We start from the raw sequence: 25,067 nt of genomic DNA, 5'->3' as shown, positions 1-25,067 counted from the left end.
ATGCATTTACCCCAGTGAGCCTACTTGCACAGACTCTGTGCAAGGTCAGGGAGGACAAGGAGCAGGTTGTCCTGGTAGCACCCTACTGGCCCACCCAGATGTGGTTCTCAGACCTCACGCTCCTCGCGACAGCCCCCCCTGACGAATTCCCCAGAGGAAGGACCTTCTGTCTCAGGGATGGGGCACCATCTGGCACCCACAACCAGACCTCTGGAATCTCCATGTCTGGAGCATTCTACCAGGGGTGTAGCGGCCTCCTGGGCCCTGGCCAGGGGTACATCTCTAACAGACATTTGCAGAGCAGTGGGCTGGGCAACACCCAACACCTTTGCGAGGTTCTACAACTTCCGTGTGGAACCGGTTTCATCCCGGGTAGTGGCACGCAATACAAGCGGATAAGCCTGGGATAGCTGGCCGGGTTTATCGCTTGCACATAGCACCTTTCACCTCCTCTGAGCTGAAGACATGCGCCATTAATTCCCAGTAGTGTTCACAAACTATGTTCCCTGGTTGACTTCCTCCGAGCCCTGTGGCAGTCGAGTTTTCGGAGAGACTCGCTGCTGGCTCAGTACACATGCTAACTAAGAGCCCTGTTCTGGGGTAGGTGCTCCGCATGTGGTGGTTCCCTGTAAGGTAACCCCATGTGATGTATATCTTCCCCTAATTAGTTTACCTGTTGGCAAACTGCGTCTTCCTTGGGCAGAGCCCCCTCTGCCACAGTCTCCATGTTTGTAGTAACTCCTCCCCCGTTGGGTAGGATCTACCATGAGACTTCTCCACATGGTCGGCAAGACCATGTGACGTATTTTCCACTTAAATACCCCCCCCCCAGCCTCTGGGCGAGGTTTGGTCTCCGTGGTGTCCTCCCCTTGGGAGGGACACCCCCCGACTAGACCTGCTTGGCCAGTCGGATATTCCCCCTTTTTTTAGGGAGTGGAAAAAAAAGAAGGGGAAAAGAGGCCATGACTGGGCTAGCCTGTCTCTATCTTTTGGGTAGTTGACTTGTCCCCAAAGGGCTGTTCGACACTCATAACTATGTTGGGGGAGGTTACGTGTCGGCCTGGTGCGCTGGCTATGAGGCACACAGTTGTCTGCACATCACACACCGCCAGTTCACGTAACACAGTTCAGTCAGTTGCAGCATTTTGTATAGGGACCCCTAGTGTCACTACATTGACACAACATCGAGTGAGTGACAGATAGGGAACATCATGGTTACTTGCGTAACCTCCGTTCCCTGATGGAGGGAACAAGATGTTTTGTCCCTCCTGCCACAACGCTGAACTACCCGCTGAAATTGCCGGATGTTGTCTCGGCTCCTCAGCATAAAACCTGAATGAGTGGTTGCACGCCAGCTCCTTTTATACCTGTATGTCCGGGAGAGTGGTTTGCAAATACCACTTGCCAATTTTCATTGGCCTTTTATCAAAGACCAGAGGTGTCTCGGGCTCCCAAGAGTGACCCCTAGTGTCACTACATCGACACAACGTCTCGTTCCCTCCATCAGGGAACAGAGGTTACGCAAGTAACCATGACATTATGCCCTCCGAAAAACTATCAGAGCAGCAAAACGCCAGTACAGGAACAAGATTGAAGGACAGTTTAACACCACCAACTCTAGAAGCATGTGGCAGGGAATTAATATCTTCACGGACTTTAAAGGGAATAAAAACTCCGCCGTGTACACCGCTGCCTCTCTCCCGGATGAGCTAAATACTTTTTATGCACGGTTTGAGGGAAATAACACCGCCCTCGCAGAGAAAGCTCTCGCGGCTGAAGCTACAGAGGTTTGTTCACTCTCTGTCTCTGTAGTGGATTTAACCCGATCCCTCCGACGGGTGAATATCCATAAAGCCGCGGGTCCAGATGGCATTCCGGGCCGTGTCATCAGAGCGTGTGCGAACCAACTGGCTGGACATTTTCAACCTTTCCCTCTCCTTGTCTGTAGTCCCCACATGCTTTAAAACGTCCACCATTGTGCCTGTACCAAAGCAATCCAAAATCACTTGCTTAAATGACTGGCGTCCTGTTGCTCTGACCCCCATCATCAGCAAATGCTTTGAGAGACTAATCAGAGATTACATATGCTCTGTGCTGCCTCCATCACTGGACCCATTGCAGTTTGCTTACCACAACAACCGCTCCACTGATGATGCCATTGCATCTACAATACACACTGCTCTCTCCCACCTGGAAAAAAGAACACTTATGTGAGAATGCTGTTTGTAGGCTACAGCTCAGCATTCAACACCATAATGCCCTCCAAGCTTGATGTGAAACTCCGGGCTCTGGGCTTAAACAGCTCGCTGTGCAGCTGGATCCTGGACTTCCTGTCATGCCGACAACAGGTGGTTAGAATGGGCAGTAACATCTCCTCATCACTGACCCTCAACACTGGAGCCCCACAGGGCTGTTTTCTCAGCCCACTCCTGTACTCCCTGTACACACATGACTGTGTGGCAACACACAGCTCCAATGCCATCATTAAGTTTGCTGATGATACGACGGTGGTAGGTCTGATCACTGACAATGATGAAACTCCGGTGTGAGGAGCACAACCTCTCCCTCAATGTCAGTAAGACAAAGGAGCTTGTGGTGGACTTCAGGAGAAGAGAAAGAGAACACAGCCCCATCACCATCAATGGAGCACCAGTGGAGAGAGTCAGCAGCTTCAAGTTCCTGGGTGTCCACATCATTGAGGAACTCACATGGTCCGTCCACACTGAGGCCGTTGTGAAGAAGGCTCATCAGCACCTCTTCTTCCTGAGACGGTTGAGGAAGTTTGGAATGAACCGCCACATCCTCACACGGTTCTACACCAGCACTGTAGAGAGTATCCTGACTGACTGCATCTCCACCTGGTACGGCAATAGCACCGCCCACAACCGCAAAGCCCTGCAAAGGGTGGTGTGAACTGCCAGACACATCATCGGAGGTGAGCTTCCCTCCCTCCAGGACATATATTCCAGGCAGCGTGTGAAAAAAGCTCGGAGGATCATCTGTGACTCCATCCACCCGAGCCATGGGCTGCTCTCACTGCTACCATTAGGTAGGCGGTATCGCAGCATCAGAACTCGCACCAGCTGACTTCATGACAGCTTCTTCCCCCAAGCAATCAGACTTTTGAACTCTTGATCTCTCACAATCATTATACATCAGCACTGCACTTTATTAATCTTATTATCTCACATTGGACTGTCATAAATTATATTCTCTCTTAACAACACACTGGCAACTGACTATCAACCGACAGCCTGAATGTCAATACAGTACAATGCAACCTACTCTACATTTTATATATATACTATATATACTATTTTAAATTTTTTTTGTATAATGTGCATTCTATATTGTGTGTATTGTATAATGTACATTGTATGTTATTGTTTGTATATTGTGTTGTGTGTAATTATGTGTATATTAGATTTTAAATTGTGTTGTGTAAATTTGATGTTTATTGCAGATTGGTATATGTCTCAACACTGTCACAACTGCTATGTTGCTCGGAACTGCACCCAAGAATTTCACACACTATTGCACTTGTGTATATGGTTGTGTGACAATAAAAGTGATTTGATTTGATTTGCTGTAACTCTACTTTAGTAGAAAGAAAGTTGAAAAAACAAATGGCAGAGAACTGTCTATGTGTTTTCTTCAACAATCAAATTGCCTTGTCCAATTATGACAACAATTCCTCCCACACGAAAACTTGTTTCACAGTCTCAGTTTCCTGGGAATGAAATCTATCACTTGATTCTACTAGTTCCAACACATCTTAAAAGTTTATGTCAGATTTGAATGTATTTATGGAACTCGGCTGGTGTGAGACGAGCATATACGTCACTGTGTCCATCCCCAAGAAAATCTGTAAACAGAAACTGAACAATTCTATCCACAGCTTCCTAAAATCCTTCTGCTGCTGCTATGTGGCTCATTGTGACCACAGCAGTGAGTTCAAGCTCACTTGTTTGTGGGGTTTGTCATGAGACTCCGAGTAGGGCTATGGCATGCACTCTCCACTCTTCACATGTACACACACACACAGTCCTGTAGGAGTCTCAGTTAAAAAGCTATTCACTATTCCCCTCCCTCAGCTTTCTGTAGCTGATTTCCCCAAACAATCTGCCGTTACGCTGCATCTCTCTCTCTTTCCTTCATGGCCTGAGGTCACATCTGCCCGGGATTTGAGTCTCAAGTGGTAACTGCTCCTATCTCACCCAACCATATGTCATGCATCTTGCTTAGAAAGAATACCTCTCCCTCTCTTCACTCCACCACTCTCTCACATTCCCTTATTCAAGCTGAGAGTTTGTGGTTCTCTGAGAGAGAAAAGCTTTTTAATCAGTTTACAAATGAGCATGTGCTCTCATGAGCCAGTCAAGTGACTGAACGCCTACCATGGTTGATTATAGGCAGTTGGTTGAGAATAGTGTCTGGTTTTGTCAGTAATAATATAGAGACTGTTGTGCATCGCAAAACATTCCTGTGAATGAACATATGCAGAGGGGCTACATTATCATATACAAGCAATAGATAAATGTTGCTGTTAAAATGTCTTTACGTTTCAAAATCATAAAAACAATAACTAAAATAAAGATCAAATCTACACAAGTCTAACTGAAATTAATCCTTATAAATTTTGTAAACCAATATCATCCTAGTCTATCACTAGTTCAATAGCCTCTGCTGGTCCATTACAAATACAATGGGAGGGGCTCTGCTACAGAGACAGATGTATAGTTTGCCCTTCATTTAAAAGTTCCCAATTAAAAACAATGTCATGGTGTGATTGTCAATGCAAGGTAGATGCACATGTAGCTGTTTTGGTTCGTTTTGTACTGGTATGGGAAACAGACCAAGAGGCTTTCTGTTTCCTGTTTTATCTCTGCTGTATGCTTGGGGACTTGGAAGTGAAGATTTTCAGAACAGAAGACAAATCAACATTTTGGCTTGCTGTTTTATTCCTCCAAGGAGCACACATACAATCACTCACTCAGCCTTTGTCCTGTTGCTGGAAAACATCTACAACCCCTCTGATTCCAACTTTTTTTCATCCTGCTCCAAGAACAAAGGGACAGCCTTGTCCTATTTCCCTTATTTATTTTTTCTCCCTCTTCTCAGAGCTTGTCTTCTTTACTGAATCTGATAAGGTACTGTATATACAGGTATATCTATTTATCCATCCATCCAACAACCCCCCCCACCCCTCCCAAAAAAAAAAAAAAAACCGCAGTAAGCCATCAATTAGCATCAAGATCACATTACCCCCTTTCTTCTTCATGGTTGCAGTCAGTCATCATATGCCCCATTTTAATGCTTATTTAAACATCACTTTGCAAACCCACAGGTGACAACCCGCTGGATCCTTTGAATATTGATCCTAAACCTCTGACCTAAAATACAACCTTGCGAATGGTTTAACACATGATTTAATACAATTAGCACACAACACCTTTACTTAGACTTTTATATCATGGATTTATGTGGCTTTAACATTTAGGAGAGGAATACAGTGGAGCCAATAACAGCACTGTAAAAATTCATACACCAACATACAATTCTGAAAGGGATATATGGTTTTCACTGACAATCAATCACAGAAATCCCATGGTTCCTATGTATCAGATAAGGTGTAGAGTACGTAGAGCATACATATCGACACATCGAGTTCTGAATTGCATCTCTAGGAACCATTATAAGCTTTACGCCTAACAAACACTGTTTTCTATGAAACAGGCATGCACCTGATATGCCTGTGATACTTAATCTAGAAATTGTTCATGTAGAGTAGACTAAAATCACTCTGATATTAATGTACTTAATATTCCATATACTCACGCTTAGCTCCTATAAGATATTGTTAAATGCCCAAATAAAAAAAATTGAAAAACATATCAACTTAGTTGCTGTTGCAAAAGAGCTACGAAAGTGTCTAAACAACAAATAGCATGTTTAAATATTAGTGCTATTGTAGCTAATGTTTGGAGATCTGGGTTTGTCTGTAGTGAAACTGCACTGTATGCCATAATTCTGAAAATAAATAAATAAATAAATACAAATAATTATAATAAATAAACTAAACAACATCTTCTAACTAACTAACTATCTAACAACATTCACATAGAGAACAACATTTGTATAGCTCATGACATATGCTGCCTTTTTGTATTCCAGTTTGCATGTCTGAGCTCAGCCCACTGAGCCCAGTGTAGCATCATTTAATAGTAGTGACTAATGCAAGTTGAAAAAATATATAAATATTTGTTGAAATGCATCATAGTTCCTGCTTCTATACTCTTTAAGTACACAGTGGGCTAATAGCAATTTCTCTTGATAATCAAGAGCCTTGCTGAATTTTGTCTAACTGTAAGTGCTTGTTTTGTTGTATGTAATGTTTTCACAGCTGATTGATTGTTCTTGATCTAGCAAACATATTCAATAACCCTCTTTCAGAGCAGTACAACACCACCAGCATTCATGATCAAAGAGATCTCTGGAATGCCAGAACTGAAAATAAATTATAAATCTATAACAACACAAAACCCTTTGGGGAGCAAGCAATGGTCAATATATTAGTTTGATGTTTACTTGCTCTACTTTTTGTTAAACAGCACATGCTATGACAGTTAAATATTGTACAGGACTGGGTAAGAATACATAATAGAGACTCTTTATTTTAACAGAGAGTTAAAATATTATGTATGAATAGTTGGCACATAAAATGTCCATAAACTTTATTTAAATAAATATCAAGACTTGAAGTTTAAGTTTTACATTTATGAATGCATTAGGGAAAGTGTAGGTGCTGCAACAATTCCTTTTCAGTTTTCAGCATTTTTAATCACATTCTTTGCATTCACTAGTTCTTTTTAAAATGGTCTTGCAATATTCTACTGAATATAGTCTCTCAATTAATATAAGGTCATAAAATTTGCATGCATAGCAGTTAAAATGCAGTTAGTTTCAGATAAATAGTTGTAGATGGAGTACTGCATGTCAACGTTTTAAAAGTATTTAATGTCAGCTACCCATATACTATGTACTTCATACATAGTTTACTTTTATATGCCTGCATATGCCCTAGACTACAGTACTGAATGCTCTGTAGTGTTGACTTGCTGTGTGTATGATGAGAAAGCATTGTTTGATTTTGATAATAGATAAAATTATTTTGAGGCGATTGTTTGATTTTGCCTGAAGAGTCAGGGGTTTTATGAATGTAGTTTGAAGATTTGGTTTAGTGTTTAAAGTTGTGAGAAAATGGGTGAAGGTTTCAAGAAATGTGTTTTAGCAATTCAGAAAAACTGTAATACTGTTACACTGTAAAACTGGTGTCCCAGTTTGTGCTGACACTTATTCTGTATAGTTCACACAAACTACAGAATACTTACGATTATGTATGGGTGATGTGACAGACTTGCTTTCAGCAGAGGTTACGGTAAGTGCTTGTGCTGTGGAGTTGTCCATTATAAACCTGTGAAGGAATATTTGGCAGGGAGATTGAGAGGAACAGCTGTAGGTTGAGTAGAGTGTTCTCAGGGATGATGAGATGAAATGTCTGTAGATAGAGAGTGAGAGAGAGAGAGAGAGAGAGAGAGATTTGCTTTACTCCAGTGTGCTCTGAGGTAGGAAATAGTAGGAGAGTTTTATTACTACCTTATGGCTCAAGATAAATGAGCATGTAAGATTACATCATCCAAATCCCAATAAGGGGTGAGATAAAAAAAAATAAAAACATGTCTCCATATTTCTAGCATTTACTTCTGCCAGGGGTGGAGAGGGACTAAAAAGTGGCCCTGGACTTTCTGGCCCAGAGCGGCCGACAAAACCCGGCCCTCAACATACCACACCATGACACACCAGCTCATTGATTTCATTTTCTGGCTCAATTTAAAATTTTTGTGTTGAAAAAAATAAATTTCTATTGACTTCTAGTCATAACAACGGGCCCCACCAGCGCAAAAACTGTCATAACTTTAAAACTTATAATACCACTGTAAATGTGACGAGTGGATTTTTTAGAGAAAGCACTAAAAATAAGCACTTTATAGCTCAGACAAATAACATGTCCAAAAACCTTTTTCCCAACATACAAATGTTAAATTGAAATGTATATAAAAGTACAAGGGAAAGTGTGTATTTTAGGTGCTGTGACAAGTTAGCATTTCTTCTAACTTTTTTCTAGAAGTGCAAATAAACTATTGTCTTAGTTAATATGAGGTTGTGGAAACAACAAGTATAATAATAATATATTATATATGTACATATGCTTATAAAGTTCTTTTAATTAGACACATCATCTAAAAAACAGTGCTCCTGCACAAGACACAAAAACAAAGGGAAACAAAGACGTTTGTCTAGCGTGCGTTTACATTGAAAAACAAATGGATGGTTGCAAAAGCATTCGGTGTGAACAGCCCCTTACGTTTGGTGTGTATATATATATATATATATATATATATATATATATATATATATATATATATATGTACAAGATCATAAATTGTTGTTTAAATAGTTAGATGAAGAAAGTGTCACAGCAGGACACAGATGACAATGCTTAAAATTTGTAAATGTTTATTTAAAAAAAGAAAAATCAATGAAACAAAGTTGGCCAGGATATGTACATATATATAAATATAAACACATTTAAATTATAAGTAAAAAAATATATAAATAAACATACCTCTTAAAGTGTAGATCTTTGCAGATATTTTGCAGATGAATTGCTCATATTTTCACTCTATGTGAGTTTGTTGCCTCTTTATATATGCAGTGTTTTAATTCCTTCCCCAGATTTTTCTTGGCAAAAAATGAAAAGCCCAGTGCTTTGACAAGTGCTGTTTCTGCTATACTTTAAACAAAGTAAGCCTCAAATAGAGGTTGACTGATATATCGGTTTTGCCAATTAATCGGCATCGATAACAGATTTCCGGAACTATTGGTTTTTGGCAAAAATCCACACTGATAGTTTTTCCTCTTTGCGTCTGGCGATGGAGTGGCTGGGAAGGGTCCGCTGTCATTAAACAGTATAAGAACGGCCTCTAGAGGTGAAATAAAAACTATCAATTCACTGATGCCTTGTGGTGTTTGTTTTGACACGTGAGACTACACTCTGCATGGAGCGGAACACTTCAGATGCAGATTTAAAACATCATCAACAAAAAGGTATGTATACAGTACACTACAGTACATATTGTCATATCATTATAAATGCTGAATTAGTAGAGAACAGCAGTATGTTTGCCGACAAGGCTAAGAGGACGCTAACATTAAAGCTAACCTGAAGCAGTTAGAACACTGTGACAAAAATACACGCAAGTCCTACCTAAATGTTTAAATGCCTCGATTGTTACCATCTATTACCATCTATTTGCATTAGTTTATATCCAGCTGGTCACGTTTATGCATTCGCCAGCTAAGTTGCATATTTAAAGCTAGTGATGTGAAAAAGCAAATTAATATCTTCATGCAGCCGAGAGAAACGTATAAATAAATCAGAAACAGATCTGATTTCAATTACATTTTTTTATCCTCACTGTAATATGATGACTTCAGACCAATCACATTCTTGCACTAAAAAAGGCTAGACACAGCACAACAAATACAGTTTAACAGAAAGCAGGTGTCTCAATATGCTTTTAAAGTTCTTTTTAATTAGACATATCTAAAAAAACAATGCTCCTGCACAAGACGCTGACTAAACAAAAAGAAAGGGAAACAAAGATTTCGTCTAGCGTGCATTTACATAGAAAATTAAATGGATGGTTGCAAAAGCGTTCGGTGTGAACTGCCTCTTAAAGTTGGTGGAGGTCTTTGGCCATTGCGTCTTGCTCTCTTATTAGCATTTCTAAGATTAAGCAATGAGTTTTTAAATGCTTTGTCAAGAAAGATGTTTAACTTGGAAATATGTCTCGAGATTCTTGTGTTCGGTTCCAGTCTGTTGTGTTCCTTGGGTCCCCTGGCCTGGAAATATGTCTTGAGATTCTTGTGTTCGGTTCCATTCTGTTGTGTTCCTTGGGTCCCCTGGCTTGGGTCCCCTGGCCTGGGCTCATAGACTGAGCCACTTCACCACCGAGTTCAGCCGAATACCACTGCTATTTGTGAATATTGCTACTCTACATACAACTGTACTGAATAAAAAACAATGTGGTATTTCGCTGTTATAATGAAGCTTGAGTCTGGAGTAGTAGCAGTGCAAGTGTAACACCATGTGAAATGACTATTGAAGCGTTTTCCCCCCTCATTTTACATTTGACTTAACATTTGAGAATATGGGCCGACTAAAACTTTTTATTTATTTATTTTATGCACATTAATTGACAATGAAATGCTATTTTTTAACAGCCAGGATAGGAATGTTCTATGCAATAATATAATGGTGCTGAATGGTTTATATATTTAATACACCTTCTTGTGGACTAAGGAAACAATGTCAATTTAATCAGCTGACTTTAAAATTTGAATATTAGTTCATTTATATTAATATTTATTTCATTTAAAAAAGTACAATACATTTTCATGGTTCAGTCAGTACTGTTTATTTTTGTAATAAAGTTCAGCACTATTTTACTTTTGAGTGTTATTTTTTCATTCAGTATCAACTATCAGTTGATTAATCGGTTACCGGCAGGTACTGCCCAACTTAGTTACTGGTATCCGTAAAATCCACTATCGGTTGACCTTTAGACTCAAATAGCCACAGAGTAATATTTTTCATGACTTATTTTCTGCATTTTTATCAGGTGTTAGCATAATTCAGCAAGCCACACTTCAGCTCCCACTTATGCTTGAATATATTATGCAAATGTCTATGTACTGCTTAAAGCTTTACTGTTAGCCGAATTTATTTACGCTGCTGTTATTGAATTTGTTGTATCTTGCAATTATTTGTTATTTTGTGATTATTAATGGGGTATGCGTGGGCATGATGGAGCCCAGAGCAGCTGCCTATATCGTCTGTAGGACAGACCAGTACTTGCGCAGCAGCAGGCTGGCCCAAATAACCCAGCAGCCCACCAGAAAAAACACCCTATGCTCCCGATGACCAATCCACCCCTGACTTCTGCATTAAAGACTATGTGAAATCAAAACCAAAGTTTTGTGGCTTTTAGTTTTAATTTAGCACATATATAAGGAATACAATTTTAAGTCTCTCTCCGGGAAAATGGACCCAAAAAATTATCACTTATACTGCACTCATTTTTACCTATCAAATGCACCCCACTTTTTAGACACTGTGCCAAGTTAAAAATAACTTCAGGTTTAAAAAACGCATGTCGAAACACCTGCGTTCTATTTCATTCATTGCGCTGCATCTAGATTGTTTTTAGCGCAGGTGTCACAAATATTTCACATACTGTACAAGTTGCAAAGAGGTAACTGTTTAATATTATTCTATATTGTTTTCCACCAAGCAAAGTTTCAGCACTTGATAAACGGCAATACAATGTTATTTTTCCTTCTGCTAGGGGCACCGTGCCTTGTATGTTTACTGTTACTGTTATGAATGGTGCCTATGATGTTTACAAAAATACAGCCTTTTGCAACATGGTGAACAATACAATGCAGCATCAGAATAAAAAGATCCAGGTGAAAGTAAAGTAAATAAGACAGAAATATATTACTAATGTATACAACAAATCCTCAAAGTAATAATAACAATACTGAATCATATTACAATGACAAACTGGACAACAATAAATAATAATTGTTGGGTTATAATATTAATATATAACAACTGAATTCCAAAATGTTACTTGGTGAAGTAGTTTTGCACACCCTGTTCACTAAAATAGAATATATATATATATTTTTATATATGTAGGTAGATATAGTTTTTTTTTTTTTTATCACTGTATTGTAGAAAAACTGCAAAAAAACATGCATTCATTATCTTTAAGTAGATTTTTATTTTAATAAATATTTTGAATGTACTTGGCTACAACGACTAATAGGATGAATTTTTCAGTCATTTTATAAGCTAAATTTGGTTGGTCGATTACTTTGGGCCTCAAAAACCATAAACCCACCCCTGAATATTTTATTTATTTAGCTCTCTGCAGTTTCGCCACAAACATCATTTTTTAAATGAACATAAAAACAAAACATAAAATACACAAATAATAGTGATCACCAATAATTTGATCTCAACCCATTTTACGTTATTCCTTGTCCCTTTCATTTCATACTCACACTCAATTCACTTGTCATCCAGACCATAGTCTTTATGTTGCTGGATCAATATTTGTTTTTGTTATATATATTTCTCAATATTTTTCATAGTTACTTTATGAGTTTCATCAGAACTCAAAATCAAAATTCATCATCTTCATCATCATTAGGATCATTGTTGTTAATAGTAGTAATTTGTTTTGTTCGTTTTTCTGTGGACATCTGGAACTGTAAACATTCAATCATTTGTTGTGTGAACTTCATCCATTTCAAGTACAGATAGTTCACTACATTTCTACCTGGAACTACAGTATGTGGACAGTTTGTTTCTGACGGGGCACTTATAAGCAGCGCTTTCTAGGTGTTAGCTGGCTGCTTACCACTATTTCCTATGGTAATGCTGACATTTTTCATTTAAAGTCGGCATGAAACGGAAGTTACGACCGACTTTACTTCGGTATTGTGATGTATTTCCGAGTGAAACAGCATATTGAACATGAAACAAATGTGGGGCGGGGATTTGAGTTTATCCATTGGTTGTTGATTGGATTGTTAAAATACTGGCATTGCATAGCGGAACGTAGGCAGATCTAAATATGAGTTTGCAGTGGACACACACACCCCTACCACAATGCTGCTCGAGTCAGAGCCAGTTATTGGTGAAATTGAACAGCGATCTCAACATATTTATTATCAAACTGACAACATAAATGCACAAGCACATCGCGGTCTTTGCTTACGAAGAGGCTGTAGCTGTTGAAAAACGAGTGCGTAAAAGATAACCATAATTAATGTTTTGAATCACAATATACTAAATATAAAGAAAACAAAAACACTTACTCATGCTGTGCATCCCAAGATAACTGCATTCAAAAATATAAATCAACTCCAGAGGCATCCGCAGCATTGTATTCTTTAGTGATCACCTCAGCAATTCAGGCGTGAAATGTCTCGAAAACAACTGCAAATTCACCGTTATTCCTCCTCATTCGAAATGTAAATTCAAACCAGCTGACCCATAACCAAGGATGTTTGGGTTAAGGAATGATAGTTTTGAAGGAAAACAGATTTGAAACACCTTGTCATCTTCACCAAAATGCGACTGATGCTTCGTTAAACTTAGGGTTGTACGGTTCGCCACCCACGGTTCGGTAAGCATTGGCACCGCGGTTCACCTCAAGTTTAATTACACATCTGGAGCACAAGGTTTGGTGAAGAAAACAAAGTGTCAAATAGACACGCACAATTACAACCACCGCTAATGCACCTGAATAGATCTGTAAATATATATGCTCTGCCTGTGTTTCACGAGGGTCAACTTGATGACATCACTGTTCTGCATGTGTTAGGTTTAGCTGAAAATGGCAAGCGCCAAGTGGAGAAAACGAGCCGCTGATAGAGAAACCCCCTGCGTTATTCAAGTAACCTGTCTGGGAACATTTCCTTTTTGCAGTCAATTACAACAGCGATGGTCAAAAAAGTTTACAAAACAGGCACTGTTTGCAGACATTGCTCGACGCAAGTGCCGTATACTGATAATACATCGATATATGATTAATCATGTACACCGATATCACCCGGAGAAAGCTGGTGCGCGGCGCACACAGAGCCGCAAGTGAGCTGAGACTGCACACAGACACACTCCCTTCCATTTTTAAGCAGGCACTCAGTGTTAATTCAGACATACATGAAACAATAACTAAAACACGTGTGGTGTTAATTGCCATGAAGTTATGTTGCCATATTTCATTGATGAAAATATGGTATTTCAGCGTATGATTAAAACACTCGAGCCGCGACATTCCGGGCCCTTCTCTTATCCATATTAATAGCAAGGTTCCTTCTATAGTGATGTACAACTTCCGAATGTTGAATATATGTTGAGTTGAGTTTGAAATGCACTTTATGTTGATGCATGTAGCGTAATATTGCAGGTATTAATTTAAAATATTGATTTAGTAATTTAGAGAAAAGTTTTTTATTTATTTATTTTTTTTTTATAGTTCAGGTCCCTAAAGAAAATGAACCATGGTTTTAATATAGTAATATTGTAGTAATCTTGACTGAAGAAACCTTGACTGCTGTCACCAGGGTTTTACTATATATTATAACCATGACAGAAACCATGTTGATTTTGTGGTTACTATGATTTTACTACAAATACCATGATTAAAATATGGTTACTGTAGTAAAACCATGATTTTTATTAAGGGCAGACCTGTTGAAGTGTTTTTTTTTAAAAAAATTATCAAATACAGTATTCTTACTTTGGACTTGGAAGTAATATATTTTTTTTCCTGAACATAGCAAATACCGAACTGTATCGAAACAGTGACCCTAAAACCGTGATACAAACCGAACTGTGAGAAATTTGAACCGTTACACCCCTAGTTCAACTCAACACAAGGTTGTGGTATTTATAAGAAAGGGGCAGGGTTTAAGCAGACTAAATGATAGGAGAAGTCCTGCATATGTCACCAGAGAGAAGTCTGTCGTTTCACTGGAGAGTTATTACATTTTGATTAAAGATTATGAGGTAAAAAAAAACAAAACAAACAAAAAAAAAAAACATATGCATGGATGAATAGTTCACAATAAGATCAATAACATGCATTTAGAAAATACATTGGGTGAATTTTCATTTCATGCCGACTAAAATTATTGGTTGTTTTGTTGGATTGGACTGAGTTAGGACTGAAGTCAGAGTGTTCATAATATACATTTTGACGACGTTATGTGCAGTATTTGAATTAATTTGGTTATTTGAATGTGTTAAATGCTAACATTAGCATTTTTAGCATTACCGATTTGACATCAGGAGAGATAGAGAGAGACAAAACACACCTTATAAATCATTAAAAAAAAGTATCTTGTATGTCTTACCAGGTATGTTTGGTTTTTCTTTTGTGTATGTATATGTTTGAAAAGATATTTCATTAATTCAAAGCATCTTGGTGGAAGATTAACACTTGTCTTTCAGTATTGATTTTTTCACATTAAAGGTGTTTTTCCCTTTAAATTTTGTGTTTTTAATGTCATATATGTATGCTGGTGGATTTGCATTTTCAAATAAGCAGATCTAAAAAAAATAAAAATAAATCTTGGTCTTTATTTCACTGGTGCGAAAGGTTAAGGATCACCTTAGTGCATGTGTATTTAATGATTTGTTAATGCAGCATAATGTCATGAATTTACTTAGAGGGGCAAATAATTACTAATACATAATTAGCTACCCATGAACCCATGACTTGTTAATGCATCAACATGTCATGACTTCACTTGGTGGGGCACATCATTATTAACTAATTGTTAACTACTCATTAACTATCATCAACTGATGACTTGTTAATGCAGCATCATGTCATGACTTTACTTGCTGGGGCACATCATTGTAAACTTACTATCAACTACACATGTACTGCACTAGTATTCATCCCAGTTAAATCACATATTGTTTAGCATCATTTGGTTTGTCACGAGGTAAAAGCTGAGTTGTGGACATGGCCTGCATATGGATGACAATTGAACTGAGTGGTAGGACCCATAGTGGTAGGGTATGTATGAAGGGAACGGAATGAAGAATCACTTCAGCCTCATGCCATTCCAGATGTGTATAACTTTCTTCTGTAGAACCCAAACAAAGATTTTTAGAAGAATATCTCAGCTCTGCAGGTCCATAAAACGGTGAATGGTGACCAAATCTTTGAAGCTCCAAAAAGCATATAAATGCAGCAGAAAAATAATCAATATGACTCTAGTGGTTTAATCTATGTCTTCTGAAGTTGTCCAGTCGGTTTTTGGTGACATCATACCAAAATATAACTCCTTTTTCACTATACATTTCTTTGGCCATCATTGTTTCACTTCCTTGCACCATCTAGCATTAGAAAGTGTAATCTAGCTTGAAATCATAGTTGTCACTAGAGACTGCATTGGCAAGATGTACAGTGAAATATTAGATACATTTTGGTTTATTCTCCCCCAAAACCTTCTGGATCACTTCAGAAGACATGGATCAAATCACTGGAGTCATACAGATTACTTTTATGCTGTTTTATATGCTTTTTGGAACTTAAAAAATTTGGTTTCCATTCACTTGCATCATGCATTGTGTGGACCTACAAAGCTGAGATATTCTTCTAAAAATCTTTGTTTGTGTTCTGTAGATGAAACAATGTCAAACACATCTGGAATAGTATGAGGGTGAGTAAATGATGGGAGAACTGTTCCTTAATTTTGTTAATATTTGATAAGGATGATCCATGTAAATTATCCAGAATAATACTTCGTCATCCAGTTATGACTGTGGCGAAACTGAAGACATTAAAAGTTACAAAAATTTTAATTATGACCATATTAAATTATGCACATTTAATTCAAGGTTGAAGTACTTCACATTCTTTCGCATAAAGCCTGTTTGATTTAGTTTATTTCCTAATGCATTAACTATCAAACATGTACTAACATGTAATTAAGGTGGCTGTTATTAAAGCATAAATTCATATGATTCATGTTGTAGTTATAGTTAACTCTTCATTAGTTCCTGATTAGTCCATTCCTTAACTCATCATTAATTCATGTGAAAGTAACTATTAATTCAGGTATTAATTCATGATAATTCATGCACTATTCTTATAAAATGTTATCAACATTCTCAGTTATAAACATCTCAAAGATATCTGCTGAATGTCTTATTGACATCTGAGACATACTTATTGACATATGTCTTATAGATGTATTGCAGATGAGCAAACAACATTAAAAATATATCTTCCAGATGTAAACACACATCAAATAGACATATGGGTGATGTACGTGTGCTATCAGGGGATTTAGGTGTCTGGATCACAGTCAGTAATGCTGTTCAGTCCTGCCAAATTGTGTCAGATTACGGTGGTCTGCAGCATCCTCCGCTATATACAGTGCTCAGAATTGGCCCTCAACTTTGGAGATGTGCATGCAAATTACATTCAGCAGCAATTTTGCTGGGTGCGTTTGCGCCGTTGCCTGATCTGCACAATTCCTTTAGTGAATTGGGCACTAAACCAGCATAGACAGCACATGCAAATAACCAGCGCTTTTACCTGGAGCAGTTCATTCTTAGTGAATTCTATCCAAAGTGTTGGATAGAAGGATAGCTGAAATGAAAGAAAACTTTGCTCGTCAAGCCAATTCACACAGACTTTTAATATATGATCAGTGACTGAAGATTTATGATAAAATATAAGGTGACCTTTATCAAACTAAGATATACTTGAATAAACCACGCACATAAAAAAACCCTCTATCAGCAGATGTGTAGCCTGGCGGGTAGTGCCCCTACCTTGACACATAGCAGGCAGTGTGAATTTAAGTGTGCTTCATGTCATTTCCTTATACCCCAATCACCCCCCCCACCCCCCCACCGCCAAAAATAAAATATTAGTTTTCAGAAGTTCCCACTCAATGGCAGCTAGATGCACACATCTCTAGACAGCATTGTGCATGTTGAACTGAGGCTTATGTTGTTCCATGGAAGTCTATTAATCATTCTTGTGCTGATATCATATGCAGCAGAGTACTGGGAGCTGAAACCTTAAGCCTTGAGGTGCAATACTCCTCAAATTTCAGGGGCTCTGCTGTGTGCACTTGTGTGGCATATCACTTCAGTGCTGAGATGTTGTTGTTTCCAAACATTTTCACTGACAATAAAAGCATTTCCAGTTGACTGAGGCAGTGGTATCTTTTCACTGTGCTGTGTTGAATGGTACTATGCTCTTCAGTATGGTCAAATCTTCAATACTCTGACAAGTGTCATATGAAATGTACATACTTGTATTTCTTTTTTTTTTTCTTTTTCTTTTTTTTTCTTCCTTTAAACCTGTCAGCAATGGGTGAGCTGAAGGTGTTTACAAATATTTGGCCATGTAGTTTATTTTGAACTGTGTGGCATGAACTGCTCTCATCATGTCACTGGACGATGTGTTTGAGATCATTAAAGTGCTGTGTGACACATTCTATTAAACTCTCCAGATCTTATTTAGCCTCTGTTGACCTTTCTGACATTTAATAAACACAGGAAGAGGGACCTAAAGCAGGAAAAGGCCCTGGGCCTTATCACTCATAGTGAAACAAAGAATAGTGTATTTCCTTCTCTCACCAACACATAGTGTGCACACCCTGTGCTTCCTTCCTGAGTCCAGCAATGGATTTCTATTTACATAGAAGTCACACTCAGAGGGATAGTTTGCCCCAAAATGAAAATTCTGCCATCATTTACTTTCATGTAACACAAAAGGAGATGATAGGCAGAATGACAGCCTCAGTCACCTTTTAAGAAAGTAAATGATGACTGAGGCTGCCATTCTTCCTAACATCATCTTTTGTGTTTCATGAAACAGCATGAGTAAATGATGACATGAATTATCATTGATGGGGGAACTAACCCTTTAGAAAGTGTGAATATCTTTGCATTAGCCTATGTCACAAAATATTAAACCAAATGCCATTTAAGGATAGCAAAAACACATAATACATTTTAAAGTGTGACTTAAGTGTAAAAATGTGTCCAAATATGTTTTGGGTTCACTGTGTCACCAATTACTAACATGCTTATGTTTTAAAGTTTTGCTTTAGTTTTTATTTCAATATGTGCATGATAAAATGGAATATAGAGTTTGAAACTGTTAGTAAAGGTAGGATGCTGTCATTCTTTAAAAGCTGGGCTTGACAAGGCAACTAATTTATATACTTGTTTGACTCCATAACGTTGTGACAATATTTATGCCTGTGGCTTTGGGTGGAGCTCTTATAAAAGTTTTATGTCAGATGAAAAATATCCTACTTTCACAGCCAAATTTAAGGTAATAACTTTTCTCATCATAACTCACAACAAGGTACTTTCTAGCATGCTTCCATTTAAATTCTGAATTGTATAAATATAACAGTGATGATTTCAGAATGTGCTCAGAAGTAAGCTATGTGTACTTGTATAACTGACAGAGAGTTCACTGTCACTGGTTTTAACTCATAATATTTACACTTGCAGCTTGCATTCAAGCATCAGGCAATAGGACATACTAGTTCCTGCATGAGTAACAAAGTAATGGAGATGTAACCATTTCAAGATTATTTGCCCATTTATTAGTACTGTAGGTTTTTTTTTTTTTTTTTACAAAATAGATACACAATTATAATGTGATCTCATATACTGCAGGCCCACGAAGTGCACATAATTAGACACACATGCCATATGAGACACAGTTGGATGAATTTATGATTCTTTTCTGTTCTCTTTGCATATAGTTACATGCATATAGCCTAACTGATGCACATTGGGGGTCAAAAGTTGTAGACCATATTGAAAATCTGAGATTTTTTAAACCCTGGAAATAAACATAAATTTGGAAATGTACAAAAGGTCAGATTTCCTTTTTTTCCCCCAATGAAACACAAGAGATGCTTCTGGAACATTCTCAGATCATGCTGGAATAACATGGATCATCAGGTTTAACTCAAACTAGTGGAGTACCAGCTTGAGAAAATGCTGTAATCAAGGCAAAAGGGGGGCATACCAAATACTAAGAAATTCTGGAATTCATGTACATTTTTTAATTAAATATCGAAATTGTTAAATCGAATGATTGTTATGCTGATAATGAAAAATTTTGTATTATGTAGGAAAAGAAAACAAAAGAGAATCATTTCACTTTTGGAACCCACTCTATGGTATATACAGTAAGTCATAGAGTCAACTATTAATGAACTAGTAAAATTAACTTAAATATTGTTAGTTATAATCCTCTGTGAGTTTCAAGTATAATGAAGTATGCATGTTTATTAAACTGCATGTGTGCAGCTTAAATTAGCATGGCACATGCCACTCCCAACTGGTTGGGTTTATTTGCTGGGCTGGCATGTTGCATCTCTGTCACTCAACACATTTAAACTACACATAACCCACTGAAAGACTAGTCACAAGTCACAAAGCCACAATTTTAGAAATCAAAAAATGCTAAAACTTTGTTCTGACCGTGAGGGGAAAGTTGGCTAGTTGTATTTGTTAACAGAGAAGGAAAAACTGAAATAGTACTTGTCAGCATCCCAAAAATTCTTCACTCATCTTATTGTTTTCAACAGTACCACACTTTAAATATAACATTCAGTTGTATGTTCCACAGTGCCACAAGTTTCATGGCAGCATGCTTTATTACAAATGCACAGAACTGAAGTTGAACTCACCAACTTTGCCTTAACAGTCCTGCAACATGTTTTCCCTTAGCGTGCAAGCTGTTCTGTTGTATCCTCTCAGTATTTTTTTTAGGAACAAAAATACTTCCTCTGCTCAGGAGTTGTTCTTTCACTTTATAATGGCAGAGGGAATACTATCATGAATTATAGCAGAAGTCTGTTTTTATAAGATCCGTTAAGTTTGAATGTATTGCATGTGAACTTCCCTTTCACCACTCTCCACCCTTTACATACTACCCTACTAATGATCTGCGGTTCGACCAATAGCTCAGCAGGCCCCCCCTGCTGCATAAACAGCTGAATGGCCCCTCCTCTGGAATAACACACAGCTATTGAGTGAGTTCAGGAAAGGTTGAATACAGTTAGGCTTTATTTTTTCAAGGGTGAAAAGTTGGGTGCAATTATTTATATATATATATATATATATATATATATATATATATATATATATATATATATATATATAGATAGATAGATAGATAGATAGATAGATATATATAGATAGATATATATGTAAAGGAATAGTTCTGTCACCCTCACGTCATTCCCAACTTTCTTTCTTTAATTCATGGAACATGAACTTGTGCAGTCTTCGAAGCCATTAGATAGTGATTGTGTCTGGACCAGTCCAACATCTATCTACTGGCCACAGAGAAGCACTGAACACATGACCCTGAACATAGGTCTCATAATGCATGAATAAGTGATTGTGACACTGCTCATGATCTCATTGTTCTTACGAATAGCTATTTGAATTTAAGTCAGCTTTTAAATAATTTAATATAAATAAGAGTACATGCCATTAGACAGAAATTATTATAATTCCTACCCACAATAATTGTAGAGAATTGTTCTGTATGTCACATAAATGGATGAAAATGGCATAGAACACATGCAAAAGCTTAAATAAGGGAAAGGGTTTTACAGACAGTACAGGCTGAATAAATATGTTACAGCCAGTACACACTAAAGAAATACTTTGAAATAGATACATGACTGTAGACAAATATCTTGTTCCCTATCTGTCACTCACTCGACGTTGTGTCGATGTAGTGACACTAGGGGTCACTCTTGGGAGCCCGAGACACCTCTGGTCTTTGATAAAAGGCCACTGGTATTTGCATGCCACTCCCCCGGACATACAGGTATAAAAGGAGCTGGTATGCAACCACTCATTCAGATTTTCTCTTCGGAGCCGAACGGTCATGCTCACTGAGCTGAATTCCCACGACTGTTCATTAACCTCTGCTGGATCTGACAGCGCATTTTAGCGGCTTCTCCCCCCTCTGCACTGGTGCACTGCAGAGAACACCCCTGGGCGCTTCGGTAGAAATAAAAGAGTATATTTCTCTAAAAGAGTATATTTCTCTAAAAGAGGGACACACGGAACGTCTTTTTAAAGATGCCTTTCTTTTGTTTGTTATTCCTGGTTGTGCTCATTATCTCTCGCCTTCTGACGGTCACGATCACTGTCTTTCGTGTCTGAGCACTGCTTACACAGAGACAGCGTTTGTGGATGGGTCATGTACTCATTGCAAGAACATGTCCATGGCAACAATGCGGTCACGGCTTACCTTCGTAAGAAAGCAAGCCACCCCAGAGGCCCCCCGCCTCAGTCCTTCTACCCACGGGTATGAGGCCAGCGCGGCTAGCACTGGGGCGATTTGGGGACCCCAATGGGGCCACCTCCTCCGGGTATACCCCACAGACCTCCCATTCCCCAGCACGCTTGTCTGTCCCGATCGGGCTTCCGGATGAGTCTGCTGGCTCGTCTCACGGCGAGTTCAACCTCTTATTCGGAGCCCGCGAAAGTGATGAGCTCTCGAGCGCAGCATCACCCTTCGGGTGCGGTCGCCCAGTCACAGGCTGATGCAGAGTTGACGACATGCTTTCCCGGGCAGCCGCGAGCGTCGGGCTAGAGTGGAATCCTCCGCTCTCCCCTGAACCCTCGCGGCTCGATGATTGGTTCCTGGGCTCGTGGCGCCGCTCAAAGCCACGCCCCGCCCCCGTTCCTTTCTTCCCGGAAGTCCATGAACAGCTGACAAGGTCGTGGGAGGCACTTTTTACCACCCAGTCCCGATCTTTCAGCTTCCCCGCCTTCACTACCCTCGATGGTGGGGCGGCCAAGGGCTATTCGGCCCCCCCGGTGGATAAAGGTGCACCTATGCCCGCAGAGCACCGCCACCTGGCGCGGGCGCCCAAAGCTCCCGTCCAAGACCTGTAGGTTTACGTAGTCTCTGACAGCCAAGGCCTACGGTGCCGCTGGACAAGCCGCCTCCACCCTGCACGCCATGGCTCTCCTGCAAGTCCGCCAAGGCGCTAAAGGAACTGCACGAGGGTGGTTCCGCCCCAGGATTGATGCAGGAGCTGTGCTTGGCGACCGACCTCACTCTACGGGCGACAAAGGTCACGGCGCGGTCTCTTGGGCGGGCGATGTCCACCTTGGTGGTCCAGGAGCACCACCTTTGGCTCAACCTGGTCGAGTTGGGAGAGGCCGACAAGGCACGGTTCCTTGCTGCCCCCATTTCCCAAGTTGGCCAGTCCGGCGACACCGAGGACTTTGCCCAGCAGTTCTCAGCGGTGAAGCAGCAGACAGTGGTTATCTGGCACATCCTGCCCCGGCGCGGCTCAAGATCCCGTACCGCGTCTGCATGTCGCCAAGGGCGTCCCCCTGTGGTGACTGCACTGGCTCCGCCGCAGCCCACCCCTGCGGCCCGGCCCCGGCGTTGAGCCCACTGCAGGATGCAGACACCACCCGTCTTGCAGCCGCCAAGAACACATGAAAGGCTTCGAAGCGCCCCTGAGACGGGCAACCCAGGGACGATGAAACCCACTGCTCTGGAGCTGGTAAGCAGACCACTCCATCCCCCGGTCGAGGGCCGGGAGGAGAATCTTTTGTAACCTTTGCATTTAATTGCGCTGCATGTCCAAGCGGCTGCAGTACCCAAGAGTTCAGCAAGAGCGGTTTCCTTGTTCCCAGGGTCCCATGTGACAGTCTCCACAGGTCACGAGGACAGGCCACTTCCTCCCCTGTCCCAGGCTGTTCTGGGGGTGGTCACAAGGAGCCAGGTAAGTACTTCGATGTCCCTGAACTCAGCAAAGCCACGACATGGTGTGGCACCTCAGGCTCCACCCCACCACGAGGCCCCACCCGCTAGTATGTCTGACAAGATTGTCCTTCCAGCCAAGATGAAGAAGGGGTTTTACAGCCCCTACTTCATTGTACCAAAAAAAGGCGGTGGGTTGCGGCCAATCTTGGACCTGTGAGTACTGAACCGGGCTTTACACAGACTCCCGTTCAAGATGCTGACGCAAAAATGCATTCTGGCAAGCGTCCGGCATCAAGATTGGTTCGCGGCGGTAGACCTGAAGCATGCGTACTTTCACGTCTCGATTCTACCTTGACACAGACCCTTCCTCCGGTGTGCATTCGAGGGTCAGGCGTATCAGTACAAGGTCCCCCCTGTCCTTGTCCCCTCGCATCTTCACGAAGGTTCACAGAGGCAGCTCTTGCCCCGTTAAGGGAGATGGGCATTCGCATTCTCAACTATCTCGATGATTTGAATCCTAGTTCACTCTTGGGACATGTTGTGTGCACACAGGGACTTGGTGCTCTCACACCTCAGCCGATTAGGGCTTTGGGTCAACTGGGAAAAGAGCAAGCTCCTCCCAATTCAGAGCATCTCTTTTCTCAGTATGGAGTTGGACTCAGTCTCAATGACAGCGTGCCTCACGAACGAGCATGCACAGTCGGTGCTGACCTGTTTGAAGGCGTTCAAACAGAAAACAGCGGTTCCACTGAAACTCTTTCAGAGGCTCCTGGGGCATATGGCATGCTCAGAGGTGGCCACCCTGCTCGGGTTGATGCATATGAGACCGCTTCAGCACTGGCTTCAGACTCGAGTCCCGAGATGGGCATGGTGCTGTGGGACACATAACGTGGTCATCACGCCAGTCTGTCACCATCTCTTCAGCCCTTGGACCGACCTCTCGTTTCTATGGGTAGGCGTTCCCCTAGAGCAGGTCCCCAGGCACGTCGTGGTCATGACAGATGCCTCCAAAACAGGCTGGGGCACTGTTTGCAATGGGCACGCAGCCGTCGGCTTATGGACGGGCCCGCAGCTGCGTTGGCACATCAACTGCCTCGAGTTGCTGGCAATTCTGCTCACCCTGTGGAGGTTCCGGCCATTGATCCAGGGCAAGCACATGTTAGTTCGGACAGACAACATGGCAACGGTAGCATATGTCAACCGCCAAGGTGGTCTGTGCTCTCATCGGGTTTCATCGTCCCTGGGTTGCCCATCTCAGGGGCGCTTCGAAGCATTTCGTGTGTTCTTGGCGGCTGCAAGACGGGTGGCGTCTGTATGTCACAACTCGCCCGCCGTCTCCTCCTCTGGAGTCAGCAGCACCTCAAATCGCTGCGAGCCACTCACATCCCGGGCAACCTCAAAACTGCAGCAGACGCGCTGTCACGGAAGGACCTTCTTTCTTAGGGAAGGGGCACCATCTGGCACCCGCGACCAGACCACTGGAATCTCCATGTTCGGCCCCTGGACGGGACGTGGAAGACCTAAGCGGTCTACCACCCGCGGTGGTAGACACGATCACTCAGGCTAGGGCCCCCTCTACGAGGCGCCTGTATGCCTTTAAGTGGCATCTGTTCG

The 25,067-nt window shown here is 40.6% G+C and overlaps 1 protein-coding gene across 3 annotated transcripts in view; it reads right to left on the bottom strand.

Moving 5' to 3' along the window:
* Nucleotides 1-20,644, bottom strand: part of gypc (glycophorin C (Gerbich blood group)) — a 41,974-nt gene extending 21,330 nt beyond the window's left edge. Inside the window, exons 1-4 of one of the 3 annotated variants that reach the window (XM_051708668.1) lie at nucleotides 20,395-20,644; nucleotides 17,259-17,312; nucleotides 8,687-9,044; nucleotides 7,392-7,558 (exon numbers count right to left, since the gene is read on the bottom strand). In XM_051708668.1, the coding sequence (XP_051564628.1) occupies nucleotides 7,392-7,467 (76 nt within the window). In that variant the 5' untranslated portion in view covers nucleotides 7,468-7,558; nucleotides 8,687-9,044; nucleotides 17,259-17,312; nucleotides 20,395-20,644. The remainder of the gene's footprint in view (nucleotides 1-7,391; nucleotides 7,559-8,686; nucleotides 9,045-17,258; nucleotides 17,313-20,394) is intronic. The other 2 variants (XM_051708669.1, XM_051708667.1) reach the window with 2 other exon arrangements.
* Between the last annotated feature and the right edge of the window lie 4,423 nt (nucleotides 20,645-25,067).

This window comes from Myxocyprinus asiaticus, chromosome 10, assembly GCF_019703515.2.
Source record: "Myxocyprinus asiaticus isolate MX2 ecotype Aquarium Trade chromosome 10, UBuf_Myxa_2, whole genome shotgun sequence".
NCBI lineage: Eukaryota > Metazoa > Chordata > Actinopteri > Cypriniformes > Catostomidae > Myxocyprinus > Myxocyprinus asiaticus.
The sequence above is the reverse complement of the archived record's forward strand: the minus strand, read 5'-3'. Positions and strand labels throughout refer to the sequence as shown.